At 37.5% G+C, this 12817-nt stretch overlaps 1 protein-coding gene across 1 annotated transcript in view; it reads right to left on the reverse strand.

The window, feature by feature from the left end:
• Positions 1–12817, reverse strand: part of LOC107661290 (OX-2 membrane glycoprotein-like) — an 18551-nt gene continuing 5734 nt past the window's right edge. The window contains exons 2-9 of the mRNA XM_016450788.1: positions 11496–11654; positions 10591–10703; positions 10408–10483; positions 10011–10331; positions 6946–7275; positions 3859–4143; positions 1289–1390; positions 1–645 (exon numbers count right to left, since the gene is read on the reverse strand). Of these exons, the coding sequence (XP_016306274.1) occupies positions 587–645; positions 1289–1390; positions 3859–4143; positions 6946–7275; positions 10011–10331; positions 10408–10477 (1167 nt within the window). The 5' untranslated portion in view covers positions 10478–10483; positions 10591–10703; positions 11496–11654 and the 3' untranslated portion in view covers positions 1–586. The remainder of the gene's footprint in view (positions 646–1288; positions 1391–3858; positions 4144–6945; positions 7276–10010; positions 10332–10407; positions 10484–10590; positions 10704–11495; positions 11655–12817) is intronic.

A 12817-nucleotide genomic window follows, 5' to 3' on the forward strand; every position in this document is an offset into this window, starting at 1 on the left:
TTTTTTTCTTCAATAGATTTTAATTATCGACTATGATTTTTAAATAATGGAAGTTTTCTTACACTTTGAGCGAACAGCTAGTTTGTTTGTTTTTCATAGAATTCAAGAAGTTAAGAAGTTTTGCGATGTTTTATTGTCCTTTTACATTTAGGGCTTCAAATGGGTATTGAAACATACAAATACTAAGTTGAATCTCCCCTCTGTACCAAGATAAAATGCCTTCTGCAACCTTCATATTAGTGATGGATTTACAAATTCTTCCAAATATAGCATCTTTCTTCATGTAAAGACGTGTCACTGGTTTCTTTGGCTGGAAAAGCAGGGAACACGATGACAGGAGATGTTCATCTTCAGCATATCCGTATTGTAAAGAGAACTGAAGCTTGTCATCTACCTCAATCAAAATGATTTACTCTGTGAATACAAGACCGAGCACAGATGTAACTGTAACATCAAGTATTTAAACACACAGCTTGAATGATTTCTCATATCAGTAGATCAGATCTGAAGAACATGTGTGGAAGGAAGTACAGGTCATCACTGTTAAGCAGAAATAGTTCACAGGAAGAGGCTTAGACGCCTACGATTAACTGTCTGTCTCTCTCTCTGCTCGGCCTCTTCTCGGTACCTGATGCTCTTCAGGCTCTGCTCATGTAGAACAACACAAACATACAAAAAAAAAAAAAAAGATTCATTTACTGCAGCTCATGCACTCATATGATACAATGACACTTTTTCTGTAATGATGTATTGAGTGGCTTTAGGTAAAGCTGAAAAAAAAACAATATTTTCTTCTAAATAAGCAGTTTTGTTTTAAAATGACAACATGAAAGAGATAATTTGGTTGCAGTGCATTATGAAAGTCAGAGAAAAGGAAAATCTATCACATAGAAAAAACTCTAGACTCTCATGAATGTATGTCAGGGTCAATTTGACCATTTTATGAAAACATTTTTAATAGGCCACTTAAGAACAGTGAAGCTGCTTATTTCCTCGGAACTATTCTCACGGTCTATGAGAACAAGGTTGTTACTTATTATGCTTTCAAAACTGTACCTCCTTTTTAGAGCACAAGTTGGGAAATTAAATGAACTGGTGTGAATGTTTCATGACAGCTGCCTGAATGAGCTAAGATGTCAAACTTTGCGTGGTGAGGCTCAAATGGGTTATCTTGATGATGACAGAAATTTGTCTCCCTTTAAATATTTGTGTGATTTTAATGTGACATTTTTCTTGGCTGCTCTGGATTGTTCTCGTTAATCTTTTGGATTGCTTTCTAAATACTCACCATCTTTACGGAGGACACAGTTCCACAAGCAGAAACAGAGGCAGAGGACTAGAAGAAATGCTACAGTAGTCACAGAGATCAGGATAGCGAGCGCAGTGCCAACTGGTGAGAGAAACAGAAGAAAACCATAGATTGGAACACTAATATTAGAGCATTTGTTAGCTTTTCACTTTGGAATGTCTTCTGAATGTTTGACCATTGGATGTTTATTCAACTTTGGGCACTGTTGATGTTATGATTTTTATTAAAAAAAAAAAAAAAAAAAAAAATAGACAGAAAAGAGGGACATTCTCCATCTTGTCTCATTCCATAGAACAAAGGGAGGTCACGCAGTAGGGGCAGTTAACTTTTGACCTCCAGAGTGTGATTAGGCTTATAACAGAAGGTCTAGATTCTCAGTCCATCCTCTCTCAGATATTTTCAAAAAAAAAAAAAAAAAATCTTCATGTTATATGGAGGTGTTGGGGTCATATAAATAATTGAATCCTATTTGTACCATGCTTGCATCATTTGTTTTTGACATTTTTTGAACACCATAGAATTGTATTCATTTTGATTTCCGTTTAGTTATTTTAGTCAGGTTAAACTAAATTAAAATGAGAAATGGGATTTTTACTTTATTTAATTTAAAGTTATTTTATTTTAAGTAATGAGAATTTTTTTTTAAATTTTTTTATGGTTTTAGATTTAGTTTCAGGTAACTATAATAACCCTGGTCCCAAACTCAACCAATTTTAAAATATGTAAATATGAAGAAGACTTTTACTACATTGTAAAAATTAAAAAATATATAAATAAAATTATTTACTAACTGAATTCCAAACAAGAAAATACACTATTGTGCATAATTTCCAATCAGTTTAGTCAAATTGTAAAAGTATTAAAATATTATTTACTAGTTTTGTGTATTTAAGATACAGTGCGTGCTAACTATGACATTAGCCTTAGCAAGACAAAGTCTGCCAGTTTATTCAAAAAACACTGATGATTTTGAGATAGTGGAAAATGACTCCATTCTCCAGTGATTCATGCTTGTCTACTGGACAAATAAACTAGCATGTGAAGAAAGTGTGAAAAGTTCACCCTCCAACTGGGTTTATTTTCTAAGATTCCACTGGGCCAAAGTGGCCCATAGTCGAAGAAACACTGTTACTGCTATGGCAACAATTTATCTAGATACAAATAGAGATAAGGACAAATTAAACAGGGAACATATGTACAAGTAACTCTACATTACATACAGAGACAAACAAAAACCAAGGAAATGTATTTAATGCATTTAAACACTGCTATATAATAATGCTGCATGCTATGACAGGCCTTCATCAGGCCGCACAGCGCTTTGTGATCACAATCTCTCTGCTCCCTTTCCATCCTTTACAAAAACTATATTTGGCTTCAAAGATTAGTTTTCCTGAGCGTCGGTCTGCATTCTGTTAGAGAATGTAGAGATGAACATAGAGCGAGGGCCAGGAAAAACATTGAATGATGAACCCAAAATCCTGACATACCAGAGCTGCGCTGCATGTCACGCTGTAAACCACAGTTCATACATAATACTGAAATTACAACCATACAAGAATTAGACATGCAATGAGAGAAGTGTGAGATATAGACGGTGCCAGGATTTATCCAAATTTCATATTTCACTGTAACTTGGTTTGGTTTTACCAAGCATCTCAGTGATAATTACTGTGTGACAAATAATATCACACCTAGGACAAGATGATCACATTTCCTACATTTTGTTAAATCATTATAATTTTCTCCCTTTGGTCCACTTGTAATGTTAGTAAAGGGCTTCCTGAAACACAACCATTTTTCAATCTCTCTGATAATTCAGATCAAACATGCTTCTTGCTGTGCCTTTAAGACTCTCGATAATTGACCTTATCATTTCTCATTCTGGTGTCAGAAAAATTAAAACTAGTTTAAAAATAGTGTTGGGGAAAGTTACTTCTAAAAGTAATACATTGAAATTTTGTGTTACCTCATCTAATTGCGTTACTTAGTTAATCTTTATGGAAAGTAATGCATTACGTTGCTTTACCGTTACTTTTTATCACATGGGCTTGGCTTGCTTATTTTTTTTTGTTTTTAATAACAAAAAAGCCAAAAGTTATTTTTTACAACTATAAAGGTCCATTCACAGCAAAAGTAAAATTAATAAGCCTCAGGCTGAAGGAAGTACCTCTGCACCTCACTACAAATTTCTCTCAACATGGGGACAGGAGAGGTGTCAGTGAAGAAATGGGTAACTGGCGTTACACTTATTTGAAAAGTAACTGATATTTCATTGTAAATTTAAAAGTAACATGTTACTTTGCTAGTTACTTGGGGAAAAGTAATCTGATTACATGTAACTTGTTACCCCCAACACTGTTCAAACTTGTATTACCTACTTTAGAACAAGCCATTGGTTTCACAGGATGGTATTTTTTTAAGCTACAGTAGGTTTTCACAATGCACAATGAACCCATTTACCTCAAACCAATCAAGGAAAAATTACATAATTTTATTCAATATAAACCTTCGTAATCAAAGTGCATAATAAAATAGTTCACACTTACTTTTAGTGTTCATGGAAACAGCAATGGCAGTCTCCAGTCCTTTATGATGAACGAGACATTTGACAGAGACATCCTTCAGGAGTCCAGCCTGGATGGTCAAGGTGCTGATGACCAGAGTCGTCCCGTCAATCTGCTGGATAGAGGTGGTCACAGGTGGACCAATGGTCCGGTTATTCCCCTCCACGTTCCACACTATTTCAGCCTGTGGCCGGGCAACGGCAGTACAGTTAGCCTCGATCACTCCCGGAGACGTGGTCTTGTAGCTTACTTGAGGTTTGGGCAGGACTGTAAATGATACAGTATATAGGTTGTTTGGCTGTGGAACATTTTATTTAGTCAGAAAACACAGCTACACGTGAATGTCCATCAGGAGGCAGATGATTTGGCCAAAGTGTCAGGGTCATAACTAACATAGACAATAATTAGAAATGGCCAAATTAGAAATGGCCCCCAGTATTTGCTAATCTTAATGCTGCTTTGTTTGCTGTAGAATGACAAAAAGTTTTAAAACTTACATTTTTAGGCTTGTCTGCCTCAGCAGCCTAAAAGTGATCATCAACGTCAAAATGATTGAGACCAATCAAATCAAAAAAGGTGGGATTGACTGTTCACAGAAGTCAAGCATGAATGCTGCACTTCAGTTGAAAGGATTGAATAAGTGTGAGATAAGATTTAAGAGGCTAAACATTTAATATTCGACAACTGTTTTATAATAGAAATGTTTAAAGACCAACAGTAATATTCAGTCATACTCAACTTAATTGTCAAATTTGGCTGTTTTGAATTGCATGATTCATGTCATTCATAACTGAATGTGATGAAACAAGAAACATTTTGCCGTTTCATGTTTTTGACATATTAGGCATACGAATAAGAGTGAATGTGTGCATATTTTAAAATAAAAATGTTATTTGCAAAGTGATTACATCTTATGGTCCTCTTCTTTTTTCATTACTTTATTCCATTAAATCCATTTAAATCCTTTAATTATTATTTAATTCCTTTAGATACAAATTATAACTCCCCTCCCTGTCCCCCTCAGCCCCTGATGTTAAAAACATGGCCCTGACAGCATTTACCAGCAAGGGCCATTGATTGGAGCCATGCTAACCAGCCAAACTTTGACCTCTTGATCCCAACACATAATCATGCATTTACTCTACTGAATGATATTCACTTGTGTTGGCTTGAAAAGCAAGAGTTGGCTTTGTAAATCAACAGATCTGCATGCCATCTCTGAGTGTTTGCAGCCCACATATTTTCGTCAGTAGTTCAAAGCTACAGAGATGCCCATTCAAACCACAGCATTGGCCTAAAAAGAGGTATACACTTGGCATTCCAACAGAGGACAAGCATTTCACATTCTTACAAAACCATGACCCCTACAGAACAATTCAAGATTGCTATGAATAACAGATGAGCGAATATGATTAAACAAAATGCAGACCTAAAAAATGTTGTTTTTGGACCCCACTGACTTCCTTGTATGAACAAATTAATCAAAATATAGTCATACAGGTTTGGAACGACATGAGGCTGGGCAAATAATAACAGAATTTTCATTTTGAGGTAAACTATGCCTTTAAGTATCCGTTGGTGACTGCATCCTAGTTTGGGCAAATGCAACAGTACAGAACAACGTGGCACGAAGTGAACATCAATCTGAGAGAGACAAGGCAGGAGAACGAGAGCAGCACATAGAGAGAAGCACTGTGTTAGTGGAACAGTGACACAGTCATTCACTTTGGCCACAGTCTGAATAAATCATAGATCTCACAGTCTCACCCTCCTACAATCAGTTTCTTTCATATCACTCTCTCTCTCTGTCTGTTGTCCTCATTTTCTCCAGGCCTGTGTGTGTGTTTAGCCGTGTCCTGCCCTCTCTACCATTCTGTGCTACAGCCCTACCAGCTGCATACACTGAACTGGATTTATGTTTCACTCTAGAGTCTAAAAATCAGCAATCACTATATAAAAATATCAGCAAGGTCCGTCTTGACCATTAGAGTGGGGACAGTTTTCTGGGATGGGTTTTAATGGTTTAATGGTTTATTTTGATAGTCTACTTTAGACATTCTGACACATCACTTTATTTTATAGTATGTGTACTTTGTAGCGTCTGGACCAATCAGACACACCATTTTTCATTTGATTTAACAAATCAATTATTCATTAGATTAACAAACGTTCACAGACCCCTCACCCAATAAACATACTGGGTGCCAAGATATGTATATACTCTGTAAGAAAGTACTGGATAATACAAGGTAACTACATGGTTTAAGGTTAGGTTTAGGGGTAGTTTCAGGGTTATTAGCTAGTTATTAGCCAGTTATTGTAATCAATTACTATAATAACAAGTACATAGTATGTACACGCGGAACCGACATTCTACTAACTTTAAGTAACTTTGCAACTACATGTCATCTAACTTTCATTAGAGTATCAGTAGACTGTTAGGTTAGGTTTAGGGTTAGGGTTGGTAGAATAAGTTGATATACTGTATTTTTGCAAACTTAGTCTGTTAAATGTCTGTTGGGGGCCATCAACATAAAGTGTTAGCCGATAATAAGCAGACAGTCTACTAATATTCTAATGACTGCTAGTCAACATGTAATCGCAAAGTTACTTATGTCTAAAGTGGACTATTGAAATAAATAGTTTTGATTCAGCATATTTTCAATTAAAAACAGTAAAATTTGGCAAAGTTGAGTAGTTTGCATCACTGGATATCAGCCAACTGTTGGTTGTTTAACATTGCTATCATAAAACCTTCATACCATTAAAACATAAGTGTCGAATTCTTCGAATTCATCGAATTCTTGTTTTATGTGTAAACAGTAAATGTTACCTTCTTTTTTTTTTGGTTGGTTGGTTTCAATCATTCGACAAGCCACTGCCACTGAGGCAGACCAACCTAAAAATGTAACTTAAAACTTTACATCATCCTAACAACAAACAGAGTAAGCATCAAGTATATCAAATATTGGCCCTGGCCCCTGAATATCATCATTAGCCAACTTGACAAATATCAGCATCATCCAGCTTATCAAGATTTCACTGTAACTCGAGCCTCGAGGGACTTACCAAATATAGTGAGGCAGCTTATGGCGCTCTTAGTGCCGTCTGGATACGTGTGGAACTCACAGGTGTAGCAGGCCTCATCTTCAGCTCGGACCGGCCATAACGTGAGCTGCGTGTCAGACAGGGAAGGGCTCAGGCTCGCACGGCCCACAAACTCTTCTTCAATTACTGGGTCACTCTGTTTTGCAAAAGATGCAAGTTCACGGGATTCTGCTTTATTCACAATCTTCTTCCATAGCACCTGCTTGACTTTCTCCGGCAGACCGTACCGACAGGCCAGAGAGGCTTGTTTACCACCCACTGCAGTCTTATTGCCCTCTGAGATCACCGATGCTGTAAATCAATGAAAATGAGTCACTACAATACTAACAGTAGCATGATAACACTTATATGTCACTTATGTAACTTATATACATAATTATAAATACATTATATACAGTGTAGTGTATTTTAAATATACATAATTTGTTACTTAATAGCATACTACTATACACAGGACCACTTGGATTTCCCAAAGAACCTTTCCGTGAACAGATTTTAAAAGAACCATTTTTTCCTATAGTGTGAAGAAAATTCTTAATAATCTGAAGAACTTTTTGTCCAGTTGAAAGATTCCATGGATGTTAAATATTCTTCATGGAACAATAGAAACCAATAAAGAATCTTCATTTTTAAGGGCGTATGTCACTAGACAGACTATTTTATTATCTGCATTTAACAAAAAGAGAAACAGGCTTAGGGAGTGGAGTTAAAAAGAGGTCTCAGTGAGACCAGGATGAGACAGATGAGTATTTTCACTGTCAATACATAACAATAGATGCCTAAGGAGCATACAGAATACAATCCCCACATGATCAATTATGCATTAAAGAGAGGGAAAGACAGTAGTCTTCACCGCGGCATTCCTACAAGTGACTGGCAGGTGCACAGAAACCATGAGATGTTGTTGAGACCAGCTGGATCTTTGCCTGACCAAGCAGCTGTTTCTTATCTACATTCACATTCTCTTCCAGAATCCAGGACGCAAGTACGCAACATCCAAAACCACAACTATGCTGATGTGTTTTATTATTCCCACAGCCTTTTTTATAAGAGCCAAAAAACAGAACCTGATGATACGTGAGTTGTTATCAGTGTTATCAGTTATTATCAGTGTTTCAAAGCATATCTAAAAAAATTAAGTATTCATTAAAGTAAGACTTGTCTTTCTAATGGAACCTTGGGCATTGCGCATCTCCAAACGTTCATGAATGATTATTTAATTTTGCTGTTGTGTCATGTGACAAATGAATGAAAGACCAGGAATTTGGGAGGTGAACTACTAATTTATTTTTTTTCATAGTTTGACTTGGGTGCATTATAATGATTCCCTAAGTCAGAATATGATCAGAATATGAAGGTTACAAATGTTAATGTGTTTGAATATGACACATTTGAAACACATTATTTTAAATGAACTCGGTGACATTAATAAAGATAAATGAAATGTTGCTTGAACAAGATTCAAAAATCCAGTATCTGATCTTCCCATCACTACATGGTAGTGTTGTTTTGTTCCTAAATGAATCAGTGTTTTAAATGAATGAATTCGGAGTGAATGATTCAGTGTCTCATTTCGAAGGCTGCGCCCTCCGGTGGTCTTATTTGTTGGCCACATACAGGTGCATCTCAATAAATTAGAATGTCGTGGAAAAGTTCATTTATTTCAGTAATTCAACTCAAATTGTGAAACTCGTGTATTAAATCAATTCAATGCACACAGACTGAAGTAGTTTAAGTCTTTGGTTCTTTTAATTGTGATGATTTTGGCTCGCATTTAACAAAAACCCACCAATTCACTATCTCAACAAATTAGAACATGGTGACATGCCAATCAGCTAATCAACTCAAAACACCTGCAAAGGTTTCCTGAGCCTTCAAAATGGTCTCTCAGTTTGGTTCACTAGGCTACACAATCATGGGGAAGACTGCTGATCTGACAGTTGTCCAGAAGACAATCATTGACACCCTTCACAAGCAGGGTAAGCCACAAACATTCATTGCCAAAGAAGCTGGCTGTTCACAGAGTGCTGTATCCAAGCATGTTAACAGAAAGTTGAGTGGACGGAAAAAGTGAGGAAGAAAAAGGTGCACAACCAACCGAGAGAACCGCAGCCTTATGAGGATTGTCAAGCAACATCGATTCAAGAATTTGAGTGAACTTCACAAGGAATGGACTGAGGCTGGGGTCAAGGCATCAAGAGCCACCACACACAGACATGTCAAGGAATTTGGCTACAGTTGTCGTATTCCTCTTGTTAAGCCCCTCCTGTCACTCCATGTCTCATTTTAGAAAAGCAGCTATAATTTACATTCCAAAGAAAGAAAGAAATTACAGCAATTACACCTCAAAAGGAAATCAGTTAATTTTATAATGATTGCCCTGAGAGCACCGTCATGGTACTCTCTTGAATGGCAGTGGAGACTGACCCAGAAGGGAAGAAATTGTTGAATAAAGTAATTATTTTTGTTTTCTATGCACACAAAAAGTATTCTTGTAGCTTCATAATATTACAGTTGAACCACTGATTTCATGGACTATTTTAACGATGTCCTTACTACTTTTCTGGGCCTTGAACGTGGTAGTTGCATTGCTGTCTATGCAGGGTCAGAAAGCTCTCAGATTTCATCAAAAATATCTTAATTTGTGTTCCGAAGATGAACGACGGTCTTACGGGTTTGGAACGACATGAGGGTGAGTAACTAATGACAGAACTTTCATTTTGGGGTGAACTATCCCTTTAAACTGAAACACGGATACTGATTCATTCTTGAGTGAATCAGCATTTGTAAGCAATCAGTCGTGTGACTGATTCAATGACTTACTCATGACGACTTGTCACAACCTACCGTAAACTGCAAAAGGACCCAGTAAAAAAAAATCACCACCATGTACAGACGGACAGCATGGAACAAAAACGTGATATAAGCAATTAAAAATTCCCAGTGTTGCTGGAAAGCATGGATGCTCACTGTCAAATGGAAGTCTTGTAGATGCATCCTCTAAATACATGTTGTCCAAGACTGACCTGTGACAGTAAGGCAGGTTTGTCCTTCCCTTGAGCCTTTGGGATGAAGATCAAAGATGCAAGTGTAGCAGCCCTCATCCCTGTAGCTGACCCGTTTGATGGTGATGGCACTGGCATCTCTTGGTGAAGGAGCTAGCTCCACATGCTGCTGTCCACTCACACTGTCTTTTTCACCAGGCTGGTAAGTGATTAACGTCTGGTTCTGCACATCCAGCCAGCGGATCTGATGAACCGATTCTCCTCTGGCTTTGACAAGCGTACAGCTCAGAGTGAAGGGCTGTTCAACAGGGGCCTCCACACGTATCGGAGCTGAAACCCTGCCTGAGACACAGCAATACTGAAACCAACCAAAACGCACCACTTACACACAGAACAAGAGATTACTACAATCACACACCTTGTAGTCTGGACACCATTACCAAAGACACACAGATCTGTAGACATCTTGGCAAGGAGACCACAAACATCTTAACCTAGTGGAAAGGAAATACAGCATTTTTAGTAACTATTGCACCAAATTATAAGATATAGATGTAAAATTAAAAGTCCACAGTTTTAGCTATCTTTAAGAAGTTTGTACCCTTTATATTGAGAGGGCATTTAACGGTCCAGCTCAGTCTTGTGGGATGAAAATGAAGACAATGATTTCTGTCAGTTAGGGATATTTCCAACATCTTACTGAAGGGCTGCCATCTGTGTTTACATATTACAGACATTATATAAATCACACACACACACATATATATACACACACACACTGAAATGCTTAAAATTAGTTTGTAAAGAATTATAGAATGTGCTTGAATATAAATTTCTTTACCAAACTACATTTTAATCTGGATTGGATAGAAAGAAAAGCAGTCAACAAGTGTCCAGTATCAAGCTAAATACAATATAAAACTTCTCCATTTGTGTTATTTCATAGTTTTGATGACTTCACTATTTTTCCAAAATAATAGAGAATATTTGTGTTTAGATTTAACATCAATAGTGAATAATTACATATTTCAGAGAACATCATTAATTTGTGTTTGAGCAGTTTAATCCATAACTACACCACAACAATGATGATATTAAGTTCATTTAAACTAATATATTTTTATTTTAAATTTGATTTATTTGTTTTAAGGGGCCAAATATATTCTACAAGGAATAAATCTTTAGTAGAGAGGATTTGCTGAAAACAGTTAAATAACAGTTGATTTATTTAAAATATAAGACAATGTTTCTGTATAACATATTTTTCTGTAATAGCATATGCAAAATATCATTTACATACTGAAATAAAATCTAAAGATAGTAAATATTAGACCTTGATAAATTGATCATTAATAAACTGACCATTTATTAATACTCAAACAGTAGAATTATCAGTTCATCTGACAGTGGCAAATGAGATACAAAATGAGTCTAAAGTGTAAGATGAAAGTAATCTAAGATGTGCTACAGATAAGCGTAAGTAATTAATATTATATTTTGACATACCTCCATGTGGTGTTGATGCCCTCTGCCCTCAGTTGTACATGCACAACACACTCTTCAACACATTGAACCAACTGGACTGTTCTCCACCCATCTCTAAAACACTGCATATGCCGAGTCAAACACGTGGTGGCTCCGTCTCACAACTCACTCAGCTGCCTACTTAGAAAGCATTGTCAGATATCATATGCCTCTCAGCTCACATGCACACACGCACACACACACACACAGCTCTGACTCAAATGGCAACAATGGCCAAACTTGAAACTAAAAATTCTAATTATCTGTATATAATTAACTGTATATAATAGTAAATTATATTATTAAGATAAAAAAAAAAAGATGGAAAAGAGACCCCCTGTTTTATAGTGTACAATATTATATTTTAGCTACCTAAATTAAACCTAAACTACCATATTCATGTATTAAATTACACACTTTTCTGCCAAATACATAAATACAAACTTAAGTATTTCTGTTAAGACACTCACAGAACAGGAATGTTCTCAGTCTGACCTCTAGTGTTCAAAATGGGACTCACAAACCTATCCTCACTTACATAACTGAACGTCTCGGTTACGTATGTAACCCTCGTTCCCTGAAGGAGGGAACATAGACATTACGTCAGTCGTGACTGCCGAATTGAGATCTCGCCCGAGAGCCCAATCACCTTCGAGTGTTAACTAAACAAGCCAATGACAGTTGGCGTGCGTGTTTCGCCTCAGCCCGCCTGGGGTGAAGTACTACGCAGCAGGAATGGCAGAGAAAACTCTGCTAGGGAAAGACATGGGCTTACCGTGAGGGAAGCCGTACCGTGGAAGAATACACATGTGGGATGACTCGAAGGGGAATCACTACACACGGGCACCTAGTCCAGCACAAGGGTTGACCTTGGGCATACACACGAGTGCTGGACCTGGCATCTGGCGCTCTGCCACGCCTGACCGCTGAGGGTGCGGGAGGAACTTCAACAGGGTTCGCAATGGGGAACTGAACTGAGAAGCAGAAAAGCGCACGTATCTGGTCCATGGGGGGAATGGCGCAGCAAGCGTGATCGACACCGAGCGAGACCGGTGTTACTGCCTATCTGAGGCGAGTACACGAGAGGACACAGGCTCTACACGAAGATCATAGAATCTCGCAAACGTGTTAGGTGTCGCCCAGCTGGCAGCTCTACAGATGTCTGCTATCGAGGCGCCCCGCGCCAATGCCCAAGAAGATGCCACTCCTCTCGTAGAGTGTGTCTCACTCCGAGGGGGCATGGTAAACTTTGGGCCTTGTATGCTAAGACTATAGCCTCCACTAACCAGTGGGCAAGTCTTTGT

Source organism: Sinocyclocheilus anshuiensis, unplaced genomic scaffold (assembly GCF_001515605.1).
Source record: "Sinocyclocheilus anshuiensis isolate Anshui unplaced genomic scaffold, SAMN03320099.WGS_v1.1 scaffold507, whole genome shotgun sequence".
Lineage (NCBI taxonomy): Eukaryota > Metazoa > Chordata > Actinopteri > Cypriniformes > Cyprinidae > Sinocyclocheilus > Sinocyclocheilus anshuiensis.